This window comes from Nerophis lumbriciformis, linkage group LG22, assembly GCF_033978685.3.
Source record: "Nerophis lumbriciformis linkage group LG22, RoL_Nlum_v2.1, whole genome shotgun sequence".
Lineage (NCBI taxonomy): Eukaryota > Metazoa > Chordata > Actinopteri > Syngnathiformes > Syngnathidae > Nerophis > Nerophis lumbriciformis.
In genome coordinates this window covers 6,351,205-6,372,385 of record NC_084569.2, presented here as the reverse complement: position 1 = coordinate 6,372,385, position 21,181 = coordinate 6,351,205, and the positions used below count along the sequence as shown (strand labels likewise).

Sequence of the window (21,181 nt, the reverse complement as noted above, 5' to 3'; positions counted from 1 at the left end):
ATATATCACTATATATTATATACTGTTTATATAATGTTTAAATATTACATATATATTATATTTTATATTGCTACTATGGTACATTTTTAGTCTACTTTATACCTCCTTTCCATCCTTACCCTCTCCATCCTTTGTAACTGAGCTACTGTTTGAGGTGGGCGGGGTTGGGGGGTCAGGGTTGAGGTGGGGACGGGGGGCGGTGTTTGGTCGTAGCGGGGGTGTATATTACAGCGTCCCGGAAGAGTTAGTGCTGCAAGGGGTTCTGGGTATTTGTTCTGTTGTGTTTATGTTGTCATTCTTGTTTGGTGTGGGTTCACAGTGTGGCGCATATTTGTAACAGTGTTAAAGTTGTTTGTACGGCCACCCTCAGTGTGACCTGTATGGCTGTTGACCAAGTATGAATTGCATATACACTTGTGTGTTTATAAAAGGCTCATATATTATGTGACTGGGCCGGCACGCTGTTCGTATGGAGGAAAAGCGGACGTGACGACTTCTGGGTATTTGTTCTGTTGTGTTTTTGTTGTGTTACGGTGTTGTAGAGGACGCTAAAGGCAGTGCCTTTAAGGCACGCCCCCAATATTGTTGTCCGGGTGGAAATCGGGAGAAATTCGGGAGAATGGTTACCCCGGGAGATTTTCGGGAGGGGCACTGAAATTCGGGAGTCTCCCGGGAAAATCGGGAGGGTTGGCATGTTTGCTCTAGACCAGTGTTTTTCCAACCACTGTGCCATACTTGCCAACCCTCACGGTTTTTCCATAGTGGATCTAACATTATAGTGAGAGAGTCCAGTCCATAGTGGATCTAACATAATAGTGAGAGTCCAGTCCATAGTGGATCTAACATAATAGTGTGAGAGTCCAGTCCATAGTGGATCTAACATAATAGTGTGAGAGTCCAGTCCATAGTGGATCTAACTTAATAGTGAGAGTTCAGTCCATAGGGGATCTAACATAATAGTGTGAGAGTCCAGTCCATAGTGGATCTAACATAATAGTGTAAGAGTCCAGTCCATAGTGGATCTAACATAATAGTGTGGGAGTCCAGTCCATAGGGGATCTAACATAATAGTGTGAGAGTCCAGTCCATAGTGGATCTAACGTAATAGTGTGAGAGTCCAGTTCATAGTGGATCTAAGATAATATTGTGAGAGCCCAGTCCATAGTGGATCTAACATAATAGTGTGAGAGTCCAGTCCATAGTGGATCTAACATAATAGTGTGAGAGTCCAGTCCATAGTGGATCTAACATAATAGTGAGAGTCCAGTCCATAGTGGATCTAACATAATAGTGAGAGTCCAGTCCATAGTGGATCTAACGTAATAGTGTGAGAGTCCAGTCCATAGTGGATCTAACATAATAGTGTGAGAGTCCAGTCCATAGTGGATCTAACTTAATAGTGTGAGAGTCCAGTCCATAGTGGATCTAACATAATAGTGAGAGTCCAGTCCATAGTGGATCTAACATAATAGTGAGAGTCCCGAATTTCAGTGCCCCTCTTGAAAATCTCCCGGGGCAACCATTCTCCCGAATATCTCCCGATTTCCACCCGGACAACAATATCGGTTGCGTGCCTTAAAGGCACTGCCTTTAGCGTCCTCTACAACACCGCAACACAACATAAACACAACAGAACAAATGCATTTGTTTTGGTATTGTCATATTGTGTCTTCCTTTTGGGTGGAAGTTGAAAAAATGTGTTTAAGGATTGGTTTGTTTATGAAGCTTGATGTGGTTTCTGTTATTTTGGGAGAGTTCATTGACAATCAGGATTTAATCAATTTAATTATAGTACTCGGTAAAAGGTTTATTTTTAAGGCCAAAAACAGATATTCACTTAGTATTACTTTCTTTAAAACATTTATTCAGTATTTTTTAACTTTAGAAAGTTGCATGGTTGAAAACGATAATGATGCCAAAAAACATTAAAAAAAGATGGGAAGTCCTCAAAGGCTTATGTTGAAAGTGTAATTATGTTTATAGATTATATGCTATCTGTTGTTGTATTCCCTAATTTTTAGTGACCTGAACATAATCTGGACTGTACATACATTTTTTTTTTTTTTTTTTTTTTTTTATAAATGTAATTTTGTTTATAGATTATATGCAATCTGTTGCGTTCCAAAATTTTCTTTTTTTTTTCTTTTTTTTTTTCTTTTTTTTTTTTTCTCTGTGTACATGAATGAAGGTGTGTGTTGCTGGACCCGACTTGGACATTATCTGGACTGGACCTGGTTTAAAAAACAAACAAACTTTAACTTTAAACGAAGCTAATTTCATTTACAACCAGGTCTGATGAAGATAAGGTCCTTTCTTTCTTTCCTTTTTTTTTTTTTTTTTTTTTTTTAAATAGATAAGATAAATAAATATTTTCTTGGATAAAAAGGAACGTAAAACAATATAAAAATAATTACATAAGGGAGAAAAAAAACCAAAAAACTATTAGCCGCACCTAAAAACCACAAATTTACTCAAAAGCTGACAGTGCAGCTTATAACCCGGTGCGCTTTATATATGGATTAATATTAAGATTCATTTTCATAAAGTTTTGGTCTCGCAACTACGGTAAACAGCCGCCATCTTTTTTCCCCGTAGAAGAGGAAGTGCTTCTTCTTCTACGCAAGCAACCGCCAAGGTAAGCACCCGCCCCCATAGAACAGGAAGCGCTTCTTCTTCTACTGTAAGCAACCACCCGCCCGCGTAGAAGAAGAAGAAGCGCGCGGATATTACGTTTCATTTCCTTTGTGTGTTTACATCTGTAAAGACCACAAAATGGCTCCTACTAAGCGACAGGTTTCCGGTTCATGAAAAGACGCAATCTCTCCATCCGCACACGGACTACTATTTCACAGCAACTGCCTAAAGACTTTCAAGGAAAGCTGGCTACTTTCCGTGCATATTGTAAAAACAAGATAGCTGAAAAAAAGATCCGGCCAGAGAACATTATCAACATGGACGAGGTTCCACTGACTTTTGATATTCCTGTGAACCGCACTGTGGATACAACGGGAGCACGTACGGTGAATATTCGCACCACAGGGAATGAGAAGTCATCCTTCACTGTGGTTCTAGCTTGCCATGCTAATGGCCAGAAACTTCCACCCATGGTGATATTCAAAAGGAAGACCTTGCCAAAAGAGACCTTTCCAGCCGGCGTCATCATAAAAGCTAACTCGAAGGGATGGATGGATGAAGAAAAGATGAGCGAGTGGTTAAGGTAAGTTTACGCGAAGAGGCCGGGTGGCTTTTTTCACGCAGCTCCGTCCATGTTGATATACGACTCCATGCGCGCCCACATCACGCTGGTTTTTAATATATTATTAAAGTTTGACTGACCTATCTGACTGTTTTTTGGACATTCCTTTAGCGCAGTTAGATGCGGCTTACAACACGGGGCGGCTTATAGGTGGACAAAGTTTTGAAATATGCCGTTCATTGAAGGCGCGGCTTATAACCCAGGGCGCCTTATGGTGCGGAAAATACGGTAATTAAATGAAAATGTTAGTGGACCAGCAGCACTGTGTTGTGTCCCTTGCAGAAGTGTTGTCCATGTTGTGGGAACCAGAATATTGATAGCAGAAAGAAACAACCCCTTTTGTGTGAGTGGGTGTGTATGAGTGTGAATGGGGGAGGGAGGGTGTTTTTTTTGGGTTGATGCACTAGGTGAAAGTGTATCGTGTGTTTTTTTTTCGATGTTGATTTAATAAAAAAATTAAAAAATATATATAAATAAAAAAAACTAAAAAAAATAATAAAAAAAACACAACAGAACAAATACCCAGAAGCCCTTGCAGCACTAACTCTTCCGGGACGCTACAATATACACCCCCGCTACCACCAAACCCTGCCCCCTCAACCTCGCCCACCTCAACCACCCCCCACGCCTCAAACACCCCCCCTCCCCGTCTCCCGAATTCTCAAGGTTGGCAAGTATGGTCTAGAGGTTTATTCGTGAAAATCAGCAGGTGGCGCCAAAGGACTCCACTCCGAAGTCAGAACTTTTCTTCCTGTCACTCACAAACACAACTGACTTGGAGACATTTTTTTTTTCTCCCAAAAAGTGTCTTATATTGGCATCGACGCAGTACTCTGTGTTCTTTCCGTCCTCGGTCAGCCATCCTGATAGCCCACCTGAAGCTGTCGCCAGGAGAGCTGCGCCAGGTGCTGATGAACATGACCTCCGACAGGCTGGAGCCGCCTCACATCAAACAGCTGCTGCTCTACGCGCCCGACGCGGAGGAGGTGAAAAAGTACAAAGAGTACAGCGACCACCCGGGAAAACTCAGCGAGCCGGACCAGTTTGTGCTGCAGGTACTGCACGGTGCGGCGTCGTTACGGTTCTTAAGTGGACCTGATCAACTCCCATCACTTGCTTTTGTTCACTTTATTCATCAGATGCTGTCAGTGCCTGAGTACAAGACCCGCCTGGAGAGCCTCCACTTCAAGTGCTCTCTGCAGGAGAAGACAGACGAGCTGCGGGGAGCTTATGAATGCATCTGTAAAGCATCCTCAGAGTTGAAGAGCAGCAAGAAGCTGGCAAAAATATTAGAGGTACATAAGCAGGGGTGTCCTGTCAGGGCCAGCAAGGCCTTCTCTAACATAACCAGAAATCATCATCATAATTAAAGATAAAAGTCATTTTTTATTTACTTTCCCTAAATATCTAAAAGTATTTACAGTCGTGGTCAAAAGTGTACATACACTTGTAAAGAACATGATGTCATGGCTGTCTTGAGTTTACAATCATTTCTTTTTTTTTTGTGATCCCGTCCATAGTGGATCTAACATAATAGTGAGAGTCCAGTCTATAGTGGATCTAACATAATAATGTGAGAGTCCAGTCCATAGTGGATCTAACATAATAGTGTGAGAGTCCAGTCCATAGTGAATCTAACATAATATTGTGAGAGTCCAGTCCATAGTGGATCTAACATAATAGTGTGAGAGTCCAGTCCATAGTGGATCTAACATAATATTGTGAGAGTCCAGTCCATAGTGGATCTAACATAATAGTGTGAGAGTCCAGTCCATAGTGGATCTAACATAATAGTGAGAGTCCAGTCTATAGTGGATCTAACATAATAGTGTGAGAGTCCAGTCCATAGTGGATCTAACTTAATAGTGAGAGTTCAGTCCATAGGGGATCTAGTTAATAGTGTGAGAGTCCAGTCCATAGTGGATCTAACATAATATTGTGAGAGTCCAGTCCATAGTGGATCTAACATAATAGTGTGAGAGTCCAGTCCATAGTGGATCTAACATAATAGTGTGAGTCCAGTCCATAGTGGATCTAACATAATAGTGTGAGAGTCCAGTCCATAGTGGATCTAACATAATATTGTGAGAGTCCAGTCCATAATGGATCTAACATAATATTGTGTGAGAGTCCAGTCCATAGTGGATCTAACATAATAGTGTGAGAGTCCAGTCCATAGTGGATCTAACATAATATTGTGAGAGTCCAGTCCATAGTGGATCTAACATAATATTGTGAGAGTCCAGTCCATAGTGGATCTAACATAATAGTGAGAGTCCAATCCATAGTGGATCTAACATAATATTGTCAGAGTCCAGTCCATAGTGGATCTAACATAATAGTGTGAGAGTCCAGTCCATAGTGGATCTAACATAATATTGTGAGAGTCCAGTCCATAGTGGATCTAACATAATATTGTGAGAGTCCAGTCCATAGTGGATCTAACATAATAGTGTGAGAGTCCAGTCCATAGTAGATCTAACATAATAGTGTGAGAGGCCAGTCCATAGTAGATCTAACATAATAGTGTGAGAGTCCAGTCCATAGTGGATCTAACATAATAGTGTGAGAGTCCAGTCCATAGTGGATCTAACATAATAGTTTGAGAGTCCAGTCCATAGTGGATCTAACATAATAGTGTGAGAGTCCAGTCCATAGTGGATCTAACATAATATTGTGAGAGTCCAGTCCATAGTGGATCTAACATAATAGTGTGAGAGTCCAGTCCATAGTGGATCTAACATAATAGTGTGAGAGTCCAGTCCATAGTGGATCTAACATACTTTTGACCCAGCACATTTGCTCACATTTTCAGTCGACCCATAATAAATTCATAAAAGAAGCAAATTTCATGAATGTGACCAACAAGTATGTGCTCCAATCACTCTATCACAAAAAAATAAGAGTTGTAGAAATGATTGTAAACTCAAGACAGCCATGACATTATGTTCTTTACAAGTGTATGTAAACTTTTGATCGCGACTGTATGTTCTCTTCATGTCATATTATGCATATTTTAGTTTTTAGTTTGTATCCAATCAGAATTCAGCGAGCTTATGTTGCCATTCTGTACCAAATCTGCTAAGGCCTTCAGAGTCAACAATGCGGGCGTCCGTGCACTGTTAGTGAACGGACACATACAGTTGATAGACAGTTGCGATAGCCAATCAGATCAGGAGTTGTTGTCAGTAAGGCCGTTTAACGTGACATTTACGCGTCCTGTGATTGGATACTCACCACCGGGATCGTTAGTGGATGAATTTGATAACACATACAGTTGATAGACAGTTGCGATAGCCAATCAGATCACAAATGGTTGACAGTAGCCTATCTAGGTAGCCTGATGTTAACGAGACTATGATTGGATACTCACTTGTGAGTATCCAATCACAAGTTTCAATAGGTCCTACTAATTGTAAGTTCAAATATGTTATTTTTTCACTTTTAATATGTTTTTAGCAGTTTTAATTTTAACAGTACCACATAAGATGTGTTTTAATTGCTGATGCGTTTTAATTGATTTCTAAATGTGCCAGAAAATAACCCGTTTTGTACACTGTTGATGTGATTCAATGGCCAGTAGTGCGTAAATATGTTAATGTATAGTATTTCTCCAGCAATGGTCATGTGGGGACATCAATTATGTTTTTTTGCGAGGTCATCTTTGAAGTCGGACATCACTGAAGGCCTAGGTGGGAAACTCACGGCCCGCCACTGTACAATAGTCGTAGGATAGTAAACAAACTATGATGTAGTATTGGGACCTAAGTTATTGATACTTTATATAAATGATATTTGTTCAGTATCTAATAAATGGAAATGTATTACTTTTGTAGATGATACAAATGTATATTGTTCAGGAGAAGACTTGAAGGAAGTGTTGAGGATAATAGAGGTTGTGTTGATTCAGCTAAAAAAAAAAAGTTATCATTAAATGATAAGAGAACTAAATGTATGGTGTTTAGTGGTGCAAGGACAAATTGTGAAGCAAAATTAAAATTAAATCAAGTGGAAATTGATAGAGTACCGTATTTTTTGGAGTATAAGTCGCACTGGAGTATAAGTCGCACCTGCTGAAAATGCATAATAAAGTAGGAAAAAAACATATATAAGTCGCACTGGAGCCCGGCCAAACTATGAAAAAAAACTGCGACTTATAGTCCGAAAAATACGGTATATGAAACTAAATTCTTGGGAATAATAATTGATCATAAATTATGTTGGAAACCGCATATTGAATATATAAAGGGAAAAATATCCAAATCCATTCTTTATAAAGTAAGACACATGCTGAATAAGACATGTCTGCATATGTTATCTTATTCTTTTATTTTTCCATATCTAACATATTGTGTTGAAGTTTGGGAAGATGTTTATAGAACAAACATAGACCCAATAATTAAACTTCAAAAAAGGGTCATTAGAATAATACACAAAGCGTGCTACTGTGAACATACCAATCCAGTATTTATAAGTTCTAATGTGTTAAAATGTTCATATATTGTGTTTTTAAAAACAATGGAAATTATGATGGAGTAAAGAAAAGTAAGAAGGAATATAAAATACAAATGTATTTCAGTTTTAGGAGTTAAATGGTGGAACAAGCTCAGTGATGAGCTGAAGACATGTAGTTCTTTGTTAAGGTTTAAGAAAGCCTTGAAAGGTGAAATTATGGAAAATGATCAAATATAGCAACGATTATTTTCATCCCATTGATTTTTTTTACGGCAATCTAATTTTCAGTGAAGGTATAGGATAGGCAAATATAAGCTTTGGCTTCAGCCTATTCCCTTTTCCGTCATTCTTTTTCTTTTCTTTTTGTGTGTAAATGCTTACTCGTCAGTGAAGCAGCCCGTCACGGTAATCTATCTTTATCGTATTATTCAAACGGACTTGAACCCAAGAATATAACATACGAAAGGACCTTGAACCTAAATCTTTATCGTATTATTCAAACGGACTCTAACCCAAGAATATAACATACGAAAGGACTTGAACCTAAATCTTTATCATATTATTCAAACGGACTCTAACCCAAGCATATAACATACGAAAGGACTTGAACCTAAATCTTTATCGTATTATTCAAACGGACTCTAACCCAAGAATATAACATACGAAAGGACTTGAACCTAAATCTTTATCGTATTATTCAAACGGACTCTAACCCAAGAATATAACATACGAAAGGACATTGAACCTAAATCTTTATCGTATTATTCAAACGGACTCTAACCCAAGAATATAACATACGAAAGGACTTGAACCTATATCTTTATCGTATTATTCAAACAGACTCTAACCCAAGAATATAACATACGAAAGGACTTGAACCTCCAACCATTCTAGTCACAGGTGAAAGATTTAAGACGCAATGACATGAGTTGGCCACCATATGCAATGGCGGACAAGGCAAAATGCAACCAATCCATCAAAATCGCCACTCTGTGTCTGGGGTACAAACAGTGTTTGACTTACATACTTCAAGACAGACTCCTAAAGCAGATTTTAGAAAAAGGCTCTGCTTACCTTGTTTTATGTTTGGCCGCTAGTGAGTCTGTCCAGAAGAGTGTAAGAGGTGTCCAATTCTCAGCGTGTCGCATCCCGGACGAGCCCCCAAATTGTTGCGTTTTGGACCAGTTGTTCCTCCCAGGGAATTCAAGTCACAAGTCGCTCCCAAGCTCTTTATGACACTTAAAGCTGAGTTGAAAAACCACCAGAGACAGAATAGGTATTTTGTAATATATTTGCAAAGCTTTGCATATACATTCAGACCAGTCCAGCATAGAACATTCAATTGCGTCGCCAAGATGGTCTTCCCCCCCCGACCAAACCCTCTCCCCTCTTAAGTCCCTGGCCGTCATGTCTCTCTAGCCAAAACAAATGCCCATTATCGCTCTTTCTAACATTCCAAAGCTTCAAGGTTAACACACACAGTTTACTTGCAGACAAACAGAAAGAGAACAAATGGAAAAACACGAGCTGTTTTCAAATATGACTATGAAATAAAAGAAGTAACACTTAAATTCGGATATATGTAAACATCTGCCTCCGACAATGTGTACGATTGTTAAATATGTATCATCTGTACTGTTAAACTACTCACACAAAATGCTTGATGGTTGATTATATGACCGAAATAAACTTATTTCATTCAAATTCATTCATGTATACTGCAATAATATCACAAGACTGTTTTTTTTTTCCTCATTTGTCAGTTTGTGTTGGCCATGGGGAACTACTTGAATAACAGCCAGCCTAAAACCAGCAAGACAACAGGCTTCAAGATCAACTTCCTGACGGAGGTACACAAATACACTTCAAATTAGATTCAGGAATGACATTTTCTCCTACATATGCTTTACCTTTCTCATAATAATGAGTCTATTATTCACTGAAAAATGCATCGTTTCAGTCAAGTGTTGTGTGTGTTTTTCCTCAATATAGCAGAAAAGTAAGACTTGTTTTAACTCAGTTGTACTTTTCTACAGTTAAGCACAACAAAGACGGTGGATGGCAAGTCAACATTTCTGCATATTTTGGTCAAGTCTTTGTGCCATCACTTTCCGGATGTGCTGGATTTTTCCAAGGATCTCACCAAGGTTCCACTTGCAGCCAAAGGTAAGTATTAAAGGGGAACATTATCACAATTTCAGAAGGGTTAAAACCATTAAAAATCAGTTCCCAGTGGCTTGTTTTATTTTTCGAAGTTTTTTTCAAAATTTTACCCATCACGCAATATCCCTAAAAAAAGCTTCAAAGTGCCTGATTTTAACCACCCGTCCATTTTCCTGTGACGTCACATAGTGATGCCAACACAAACAAACATGGCGCATAGAACAGCAAGCTATAGCGACATTAGCTCGGATTCAGACTCGGATTTCAGTGGCTTAAGCGATTGAACAGATTACGCATGTATTGAAACGGATGGTTGTAGTGTGGAGGCAGGTAGCGAAAACGAAATTGAAGAAGAAACTGAAGCTATTGAGCCATATCGGTTTGAACCGTATGCAAGCGAAACCGACGAAAACGACACGACAGCCAGCGACACGGGAGAAAGCGAGGAGGAATTCTAACCAACGTTTGGTATGTTTGTTTGGCATTAAAGGAAACTAACAACTATGAACTAGGTTTACAGCATATGAAATACATTTGGCAACAACATGCACTTTGAGAGTGCAGACAGCCCAGTTTTCATCAATTAATATATTCTGTAGACATACCCTCATCCGCTCTCTTTTCCTGATAGCCCATCTGTCCAGTTTTGGAGTTGAGGTCAGCAGGCCAGGGAAGCTAGGGTCGATATTCTTCTATGCCATCTCTGTCGTAGCATAGCTTTCGTCGGTAAAGTGTGCGGAACAAACGACTGACCATTTCGTCGGCTTTCCCCACAGCCTCGTATTTTTAACAAATTTCGTCTAATTTCTTGCCACTTTCGCATCTTTGGGCCACTGGTGCAACTTGAATCCGTCCCTGTTCGTGTTGTTACACCCTCCGACAACACACCGACGAGCATACTTGCCAACCTTGAGACCTCCAATTTCGGGAGGTGGGGGGTGGGGGTTGGGGGGCGTGGTTAAGATATATATATATATATATAAGAAATACTTGACTTTCAGTGAATTCTAGCAATATATATATATATATATATATATATATATATATATTTATTTTTTTTATTTTTTTATTACATATATATATATATATATATATATATATATATATATATATATATATATATAAATAAAAGAAATACTTGAATTTCAGTGTTCATTTATTTACACATAACACATAACACTCATCTACTCATTGTTGAGTTAAGGGTTGAATTGCCCATCCTTGTTCTATTATCTGTCACTATTTCAGAACACACACATTATACAAATATACATTATAAAATCAATAAGAAAACGGGAGCTCTAATGTGGGAGTCTGAATTAGGATCAGAAGTTCCTATATAAACATTGCGCACTCACGTCGCCTTTTTGTATTGATTACTGCAAGCTGTGCACTGGATTCATTCACAAATACAAACTACAACTCACAAACACTTTAGAGTTAGGCTCCACCATCAGAATGTGTACTTAAACTTATAAAGATCACATGGATATTATTCAGTGAGTTGATTCACCAAAACTAACCTGTTATGCAGGAGGAAAAAGCACACAGGACGTTTCAATTGTTCACAGACTGGTCGCGCTCATCAGAATGTGACAAGACACTTCCGGTCTGCAGGTGATAGCATTCAATTGGGAAGAAACGCCCTACTGCCCCCTACTGACCAATGTGAATACGTTAATGAAACTGCCTAATAAGAAACCAAGAACTTGCCCTCGATCATTAGCTGTTTATATTATGGGAAAGCGGACGTGTGAACAGGCTGTCAACACGTCACTCAGGTCCGCATGGAGCTGGAGGGGGCGTGGCCTCCAGCTCCGCCTGAATTTCGGGAGAGGCGCTGAATTTCGGGAGTCTCCCGGAAAACCCGGGAGGGTTGGCAAGTATGCCGACGAGGCATGATGTCTCCAAGGTACGGAAAACAGTCGAAAAAACGGAAAATAACAGAGCTGATTTGACTCGGTGTTTGAGAAAATGGCGGATTGCTTCCCGATGTGACGTCACAACGAGAGCGAATAATAAAAAAAGTGTTTAATTCGCCAAAATTCACCCATTTAGAGTTCGGAAATCGCTTAAAAAAATATATGGTCTTTTTTCTGCAACATCAAGGTATATATTGACGCTTACATAGGTCTGGTGATAATGTTCCCCTTTAAGCAATACAACACTTGAAGGTCCCCTATTATGTTGATGTCTCAAAAAGGGTAGAAATACAAGCACACACACTAGAGATGCGCGGATAGGCAATTATTTCATCCGCAACCGCATCAGAAAGTCGTCAACCATCCGCAATCCACCCGATCTAACATTTGATCAGAACCGCATCCGCCCGCATCCGCCCGTTGTTATATATCTAATATAGACGATGCAAGGCATTAGTGAGGTTATAAAGCTTTTGCCTGTTAAAGAAAGGAGACTGATCCAATGCAGCAGAGACATTCGCGTGCCACGCTGTCACGACCCAGACGCACACCAGTGCGCAATCATATGGGAGCCGCGCTGAGAGCACCTCCAAGCGCGTCTCGCTGCAGGCGACGGCCGGGTATATGGGCCCGACGCTCCAGCGCCATCCATTTTCAGGGCTAGTTGATTCGGCAGGTGGGTTGTTACACACTCCTTAGCGGGTTCCAACTTCCATGGCCACCGTCCTAGCTGCTGTCTATATCAACCAGGGTGAGCCCCACCCCTTTCGTGAGCGCACTGCGCGCGGAGTGACCCCTGTTACGCGCCCCCGGCAACAGGGGTGGCGGGCAGGTAAGCTGCGCGGGCGGAGGGCGCGGAGTGACCCCTGTTACGAGCCCCCGGCCACGGGGGTGACGGGCAGGTAAGCTGCTTACCTGCTGCGCGTGACGCCGGCCGCGGCGAAGGCGGACGAGGCGGGGTGTCGGTGCGGTGGGCGCGGTGGTGACCCTGGACGTGCGTCGGGCCCTTCTCGCGGATCGCCTCAGCTACGGCTCCCGGTGGGGCCCTCTCGGGGGAAGGGGCCTCGGTCCCGGACCCCGGCGAGGCGTCACTTCTCCACTCCGTAAAAGTGTCCATCTCTTTTTCTTTTTTTTTCTTCTGTTGTGGCATATGCTGCAGGTGCCTGCTCGTTTTTCGTATGTGGGTAACAACATTTAACTATGTATATATATTTCCCAATTGGTTTAACTGCCACCTGCCTGAATCTATTTAAAATCTAATTTTTTTTTAACCACCCGACCCGACCCGACCCGCGGATAAAATCTAATTTTTTTAAATTTCATCCGCCCGATCCGCATCTCTAACACACACACACACACACACAAATACATATTAGACAATAGTATAATATGGGACCTTGCCAGTGCATTCATCAGGAATATGGTGTTCCATATTTAATTAAACATGTGTTGCTCAGTCAATCAGAGGACCATCACGTCCGACGTTAACGACCTCCACGCCACCATCCAGACCATCCGCTCAGCCTGTCAAAAAATGCCCACGACAGCCGAGGACCGCTTCGCCGTGGTCATGAGCGTATCCTTCGCCGTTTAGGCCAGAGCATGCTCATGCGATGCACGACTAAGGAAGCCTTGACTCAACGACATTCCTAGAACTTTCTGGAAAACAGCCATCCGGCCGTGCAGTCGCTGGAGTCTCTGCAGCAGAGAGCCGTGGAGGAATTCTCCAAGACGGCTTCGTTCTTTGGAGAGGACAGCAAGAGCACCAACACTGAGGCCTTCTTTGGCATCTTTGCTGAATTCATCAACAAGTTTGAGGTGAGGAGACCAGATTTCAACGTGATTAGAGATGCAAATACAAAAAGTGAAGTTGTCACGTTGTGTAAATGGTGAATAAAAAGAGAATACAACAAATCCTTTTCAACTTATATTCAATTGAATAGACTGCAAAGACAAGATATTTCATGTTCACACTGAGAAACTTTGCAAATAATCATTAAGTTAGAATTTAATGGCAGCAACACATTGCAAAAAAGTTGTCACAGGGGCATTTTTACCACTGTGTTACATGGCCTTTCCTTTTAACAACACTCAGTAAAGGTTTGGGAACTGAGGAGACACATTTTTGAAGCGGAATTCTTTCCCATTCTTGCTTGATGTACAGCTTAAGTTGTTAAGCCTTCATATTGCACCACACATTTTCAATGGGAGACAGGTCTGGACTACAGGCAGGCCAGTCTAGTACCCACACTCTTTTACTACAAAGCCACGCTGTTGTAACACGTGGCTTGGCATTGATTTGCTGAAATAAGCAGGGGCGTCCATGATAACGTTGCTTGGATGGCAACATATGTTGCTCCAAAACCTGTATGTACCTTTCAGTATTAATGGTGCCTTCACAGATGTGTAAGTTACCCATGTCTTGGGCACTAATACACCCCCATACCATCACAGATGCTGACTTTTCAACTTTGCGCCTAGAACAAACCGGATGGTTCTTTTCCTCTTTGTTCCAGAGGACACAACATCCACAGTTTCCAAAAAACAATTGGAAATGTGGACTCGTCAGACCACAGAACACTTTTCCACTTTGCATCAGTCCATCTTAGATGAGCTCAGGCATTTCTGGGTGTTGTTGATAAATGTCCTTCGCTTTGCATAGTAGAGTTTTAATTTAGATTTAGATGTAGCGACAAACTGTAGTTACTGACAGTGTTTTTCTGAAGTGTTCCTGAGCCCATGTGGTGATATCCTTTACACACCGATGTCGCTTTTTGATGCAGTGCCGCCCGAGAGATCGAAAGTCGAGTACCCACACTCTTTTACTATGAAGCCACGCTGTTGTAACACGTGGCTTGGCATTGATTTGCTGAAATAAGCAGGGGCGTCCATGATAACATTGCTTGGATGGCAACATATGCTGCTCCAAAACCTGTATGTACCTTTCAGCATTAATGGTGCCTTCACAGATGTGTAAGTTACCCATGTCTTGGGCACTAATACACCCCCATACCATCACACATGCTGGCTTTTCAACTTTGCGCCTAGAACAATCCGGATAGTTCTTTTCCTCTTTGTTCCAGAGGACACGACATCCACAGTTTCCAAAAAACAATTTGAAATGTGGACTCGTCAGACCACAGAACACTTTTCCACTTTGCATCAGTCCATCTTAGATGAGCTCAGGCATTTCTGGGTGTTGTTGATAAATGTCCTTCGCTTTGCATAGTAGAGTTTTAATTTAGATTAGGTGTAGCGACAAACTGCAGTTACTGACAGTGGTTTTCTGAAGTGTTCCTGAGCCCACGTGGTGATGTCCTTTACACACGGATGTCGCTTTTTGACGCAGTACCGCCCGAGAGATCGAAAGTCGAGTACCCGCACTCTTTTACTACGAAGCCACGCTGTTGTAACACTTGGCTTGGCATTATCTTGCTGAAATAAGCAGGGGCGTCCATGATAACATTGCTTGGATGGCAACATATGTTGCTCCAAAACCTGTATGTACCTTTCAGCATTAATGGTGCCTTCACAGATGTGTAAGTTACCCATGTCTTGGGCACTAATACACCCCCATACCATCACACATGCTGCCTTTTCAACTTGGCGCCTATAACAATCCGGATGGTTCTTTTCCTCTTTGGTCCAGAGGACACGACGTCCACAGTTTCCAAAAACAATTTGAAATGTGGACTCGTCAGACCACAGAACACTTTTCCACTTTTGCATCAGTCCATCTTAGATGAGCTCAGGCCCAGCGAAGCCGGCGGGCGTTTCTGGGTGTTGTTGATAAATGTCCATCGCTTTGCATAGTAGAGTTTTAATTTAGATTTAGATGTAGCGACAAACTGTAGTTACTGACAGTGTTTTTCTGAAGTGTTCCTGAAGTGAAGTGAAGTGAATTATATTTATATAGCGCTTTTCTCTAGTGACTCAAAGCGCTTTACATAGTGAAACCCAATATCTAAGTTACATTTAAACCAGTGTAGGTGGCACTGGGAGCAGGTGGGTAAAGTGTCTTGCCCAAGGACACAACGGCAGTGACTAAGATGGCCGAAGCGGGGATCGAACCTGGAACCCTCAAGTTGTTGGCACGGCCGCTCTACCAACCGAGCTATACCGCCCATGTATATATATACTGAGCCCATGTGGTGATATCCTTTACACACGGATGTCGCCTTTTTGATGCAGTACCGCCCGAGAGATCGAAGGTCACGGGCTTTTTCTCCAGACTTTCTGAACTTTTTGATGATATTACGGAGCGTAGATGGTGAAGTCCCTAAATTCCTTGCAATAGCTGCTTGAGAAATGTTGTTCTTAAACAATTTGCTCAGGCATTCGTTGACAAAGTTGTGACCCCTCGCCCCGTCCTTGTTTGTGAATGACTGAGCTGCTTTTATACCCAATCATGGCACCCACCTGTTCCCAATTAGCCTGTCCAAATAAGTGTTTGATGAGCATTCCTCAACTTTCTCAGTCTTTTTTGCCACTTGTGCCAGCTTGTTTGAAACATGTCGCAGGCATCAAAATTCCAAATGAGCTAATATTTGCAAAAAAAATAACAAAGTTTACCAGTTTGAACGTTAAATATCTTGTCTTTGCAGTCTATTCAATTGAATATAAGTTGAAAAAGATTTGTAAATGATTGTATTCTCTTTTTATTTACCATTATTTACCATTATTTACCATTTACACAACGGTTTTGTAGTTAAAGATTATGTTATGTCATGTAAAGCCTTGGAATACTGTAAATTAAAGTTTGTTTTTTTATGACAGCATGTCTGATTTTTCCCCCCAAAAATAACTTTTTCAACACTTTTATTTATTCACCACAGAAGGCTCTGAGCGACCAACAAGTGGCAGAGAACCCAAAGAGCCCAAGAAGTCCTCGCATGGCCTCACCACTGGCCTGGTAGCTCCGCATATGAGATTAGGTGTACACTGGATTGACTTGGGACAGACACTTTATTAGGCACACCTGAGATGAATGGAATGTTGTGTGTGCATCATACAGAAAGTCAAACATGTTTCTGAAATGTTGCCTCGTTCTAAAGGTGAGTACATGCATATTATAAGCCTGTGCGGGTATACCTCAAGAGCGTTATATGACCCACAAATACATTTCCGGGCGAAAAAGCAGGACTTTTGTGACTTTTAACTAAAATTGTGTAAAATGCATCAAAGGCGGAGTATTGACCAATGATGTATTATAAACAAAATGTCTATAATAGGTTTTCTAAAGTCACTCATCGTTATAATATAAGAAAATAGAGTCATAGTTGTAACATCGTTCAAATGTTTTTGAGTTAATGGTTTAAAAAATACACACACAATTAGAGATGTCCGATAATATCGAAATTGCCGATATTATCGGCCGATAAATGCTTTAAAATGTATTATCGGAAATTATCGGTATCGGTTTCAAAAAGTAAAACGTATGACTTATTAAAACGCCGCTGTGTACACGGACGTAGGGAGAAGTACAGAGCGCCAATAAACCTTAAAGGCACTGCCAGTCACATATCTACGCCTTTTCACACACACAAGTGAATGCCCTGCATACTCGGTCAACAGCCATACAGGTCACACTGAGGGTGGCCGTATAAACAACTTTTTTTTTTTTTTTCCCCCAAATATTTTTATTGAATTTTGCAGACAGTACAGTATGATGGATCATGGCAACAGCAAGTTGAGGCATCTGCACATTTTACAATATGTAACATAGTAAACCCTACCCCTTACAGTACCCACCCACTTTAATTCCCAAGGTAATTGTCACCTAGTGCCCACAACAAATATAGACACACATGAATATATGCAAACTTAGATTCAATCAAACAAATATATTAAAGATAAACAAAAAATAAATAAGGTAAATAAAAAAATAAATACTACATAAGATGTGCAAAAAAATAATAATAATAATAATAATATAAGGTAAAAGTAAATAAACACAGGGAGTGAGGGTCGGGGGGGGCTTCAGCGGTCAGCTCTGTCTAAGTTGTGTTACTCGAATCGCTTGGGGTGATGTCAAGCTTGTCTCTAATAAGGTCTAGGAGGGGGCCCCAAGTTTTATGGAAAGATGACACAGATCCTTTCTGAGAGAACCGAAGCTTCTCTAACTGGAGACACCGCAAGACATCTTGTATCCAACTGTTATGGCTCGGCGGAGACGCAAGCTTCCATTTAAAAAGAATTGTACGCCTAGCCAGCAGAGTCGTTAACGCAATGACATGACGAGCGGTTGCAGGTAAACCGTCCACCTGGGGAATGCCAAACGTATAAACAACTTTAACACTGTTACAAATATGCGCCACACTGTGAACCCACACCAAACAAGAATGACAAACACACATTTCAGGAGAACATCCGCACCGTAACACAACATAAACACAACGGAACAAATACCCAGAAGCCGAAAATGCATAATAAAGAAGGAAAAAAAACATATATAAGTGTTGGTTTTCTGACATGGACTTGTTTCTTCAGCATCGTCCACACGTTTAAGTCAGGACTTTGGGAAGGCCATTCTAAAACCTTCATTCTACCCTTTAACACTTTTACTGTACACTGTTTGTCTAATCTTGAACGGGTTGGTGCTGAAAACAAAGTTTTGTTGTACCGTATTTTTCGGAGTATAAGTCGCACCGCCTGAAAATGCATAATAAAGAAGGAAAAAAACATATATAAGTCGCACTGGAGTTTAAGTCGCATTTTTTGGGGGAAATGTATTTGATAAAAGCCAACAGCAAGAATAGACATTTGAAAGGCAATTTAGAATAAATCAAGAATAGTGAACAACAGGCTGAATAAGTGTACGTTATATGAGGCATAAATAACCAACTGGTATGTTAACGTAACATATTATGGTAAGAGTCATTCAAATAACTATAACATATAGAACATGCTATACGTTTACCAAACAATCTGTCACTCCTAATCGCTAAATCCCATGAAATCTTATACGTCTAGTCTCTTACGTGAATGAGATCAATAATATTTGATATTTTACGCTAATGTGTTAATCATTTCACAGATAAGTCGCTCCTGAGTATAAGTCGCACCCCCGGCCAAACTATGAAAAAAACTGTGATTTATAGTCCGAAAAATACAGTAAACATTGCATACTTGGTCAACAGCCATACAGGTCACACCGAGGGTGGCCGTATAAACAACTTTAACACTGTTACAAATATGCGCCACACTGTGAACCCACACCAAACAAGAATGACAAACACACATTTCGGGAGAACATCCGCACCGTAACACAACATACCGTACTTTTCGGAGTATAAGTCGCTCCGGAGTATAAGTCGCACCGCCCGACATTTGAAAGGCAATTTAAAATAAATCAAGAATAGTGAACAACAGGCTGAATAAGTGTACGTTATATGAGGCATAAATAACCAACTGGTATGTTAACGTAACATATTATGGTAAGAGTCATTCAAATAACTATAACATATAGAACATGCTATACGTTTACCAAACAATCTGGCACTCCTAATCGCTAAATCCCATGAAATCTTATACGTCTAGACCAGGGGTCGGCAACCCGCGGCTCCGGAGCCGCATGCGGCTCTTTGATCACTCTGATGCGGCTCAGCTGCATACTTGCCGACCCTCCCGATTTTCCCGGGAGATTTCGGTGCCTCTCGCAGAAGACTACCGGGATTAATATTCACCGATTTTCACCCTTACAATAATTCTAAGGGCGTGCCATGATGGTACAGCATTTAGCGCCCTCTACAATCTGTACCAACAGCATGCCAGCCCAGCCTCTTGTTGTATGCATCTCCTACTTGCACACGCAAGTGACAGCAAGGCATACTTGGTCAACAGCCACACAGGTTACACTGATGGTGGCCATATAAAACAACTTTAAGACTCTTACTAATAATGCGCCACACTGTGAACCAAAACCAAATAAGAATGACAAACACATTTCGGGAGAACATCTATACCTTAACACAACATAAACACAACAGAACAAATACCCAGAATCCCATGCAGCCCTGACTACATTATACACCCTTGCCACCACCAAACCCCGCCCCCACCCCAACCCCGCCCCCACACACATCACCCCCCCCCCCCCCCCCCCCCCTACCTCCCTCCGTGTTGAGGTGGGCGGGGTTTGGTAGCGGGGGTGTATAATGTAGCCCGGAAGAGTGTGGGCCACGTGTCTGAGACACTTGGTTTATACATAGCACAAAGCAAAAAAAAACTTTGTATGTAGTGTTATTTCATTTTAAATTTCAACAGATTTTTGTGGCTCCCATTGTTTTCTTTAATTTGTGAAACAGGTCAAAATGGCTCTTTGACAGGTAAAGGTTGCCGACCCCTGGTCTAGTCTCTTACGTGAATGAGATAAATAATATTATTTGATATTTTACGCTAATGTGTTTAATCATTTCACACATAAGTCGCTCCTGAGTATAAGTCGCACCCCCGGCCAAACTATGAAAAAAACTGCCACTTATAGTCCGAAAAATACGGTAAACACAACAGAACAAATACCCAGAAACCCTTGCTTGCAGCACCAACTCTTCCGGGACACGACAATATACACCCCCCCCGCTACCTCCCAAAACCCTGCCCACCTCAACCTCCTCATGCTCTCTCAGGGAGAGCATGTCCCAAATTCCAAGCTGCTGTTTTGAGGCATGTTAAAAAAAAAAATGCACTTTGTGATTTCAATAATAAATATGGCAGTGTCATGTTGGCACTTTTTTTTTCCTTAGCTTGAGTTGATTTATTTTGGAAAACCTTGTTACATTGTTTAATGCATCCAGCGGGGCATCACAACAAAATGAGGCATAATAATGTGTTCATTCCACGACTGTATATATCGGTATCGCTAATTAAGAGTCGGACAATATCGGATATCGGCAAAAAAGCCATTATCGGACATCTCTACACACAATGGTAGCTTTTCCATTAGTTTTCACAGTGTGTGTTTCTACACGGAATGTACAAGTCAGCTTATATTCTCTTTCCAAATTTTTGACTTTATCATTTAAGACTTTAGTCTGATAAATGGCACTTTCTGGCGATCTCCTTGGATCTCTGACAAGTCAATGTCGCATAAAAGCGAGGCCGGCGTGCAGTCCTGTTTGCAAGGCACCCAACGCAAACACTCGGAAGTCCCAAAATGTTTCTTTTGTTGCTCATCTGGTGGGAGCTAGAATGCAAAAAGACAGAGTTTCAATGTAGCAGCATCTGCAGCAATGTACATAAATAGCTCATTATGCTGCAAATGTGCCAATGCTTTGTTGAGAAACAAGGCCTATAAATAGTAGGACAGATACTTATCGTTAAGCGTATACCCTCAGCTAATGAATTATTTGTTTTCTTCGTGCATCAGGCCAGGATGAAGTAACTG

At 41.1% G+C, this 21,181-nt stretch overlaps 1 protein-coding gene across 4 annotated transcripts in view; it reads left to right on the top strand.

Annotated features, from left to right (window-relative positions):
* grid2ipa (glutamate receptor, ionotropic, delta 2 (Grid2) interacting protein, a) overlaps positions 1 to 17,662 on the top strand; it is a 138,727-nt gene extending 121,065 nt beyond the window's left edge. For all 4 annotated transcript variants that reach the window (XM_061974350.2, XM_061974353.2, XM_061974351.2 and 1 more), the window contains 7 exons: positions 4,115 to 4,311; positions 4,396 to 4,551; positions 9,475 to 9,561; positions 9,748 to 9,877; positions 13,254 to 13,372; positions 13,450 to 13,614; positions 16,632 to 17,662. In XM_061974350.2, the coding sequence (XP_061830334.1) occupies positions 4,115 to 4,311; positions 4,396 to 4,551; positions 9,475 to 9,561; positions 9,748 to 9,877; positions 13,254 to 13,372; positions 13,450 to 13,614; positions 16,632 to 16,712 (935 nt within the window). In that variant the 3' untranslated portion in view covers positions 16,713 to 17,662. The remainder of the gene's footprint in view (positions 1 to 4,114; positions 4,312 to 4,395; positions 4,552 to 9,474; positions 9,562 to 9,747; positions 9,878 to 13,253; positions 13,373 to 13,449; positions 13,615 to 16,631) is intronic.
* The last annotated feature ends 3,519 nt before the right edge of the window (positions 17,663 to 21,181 follow it).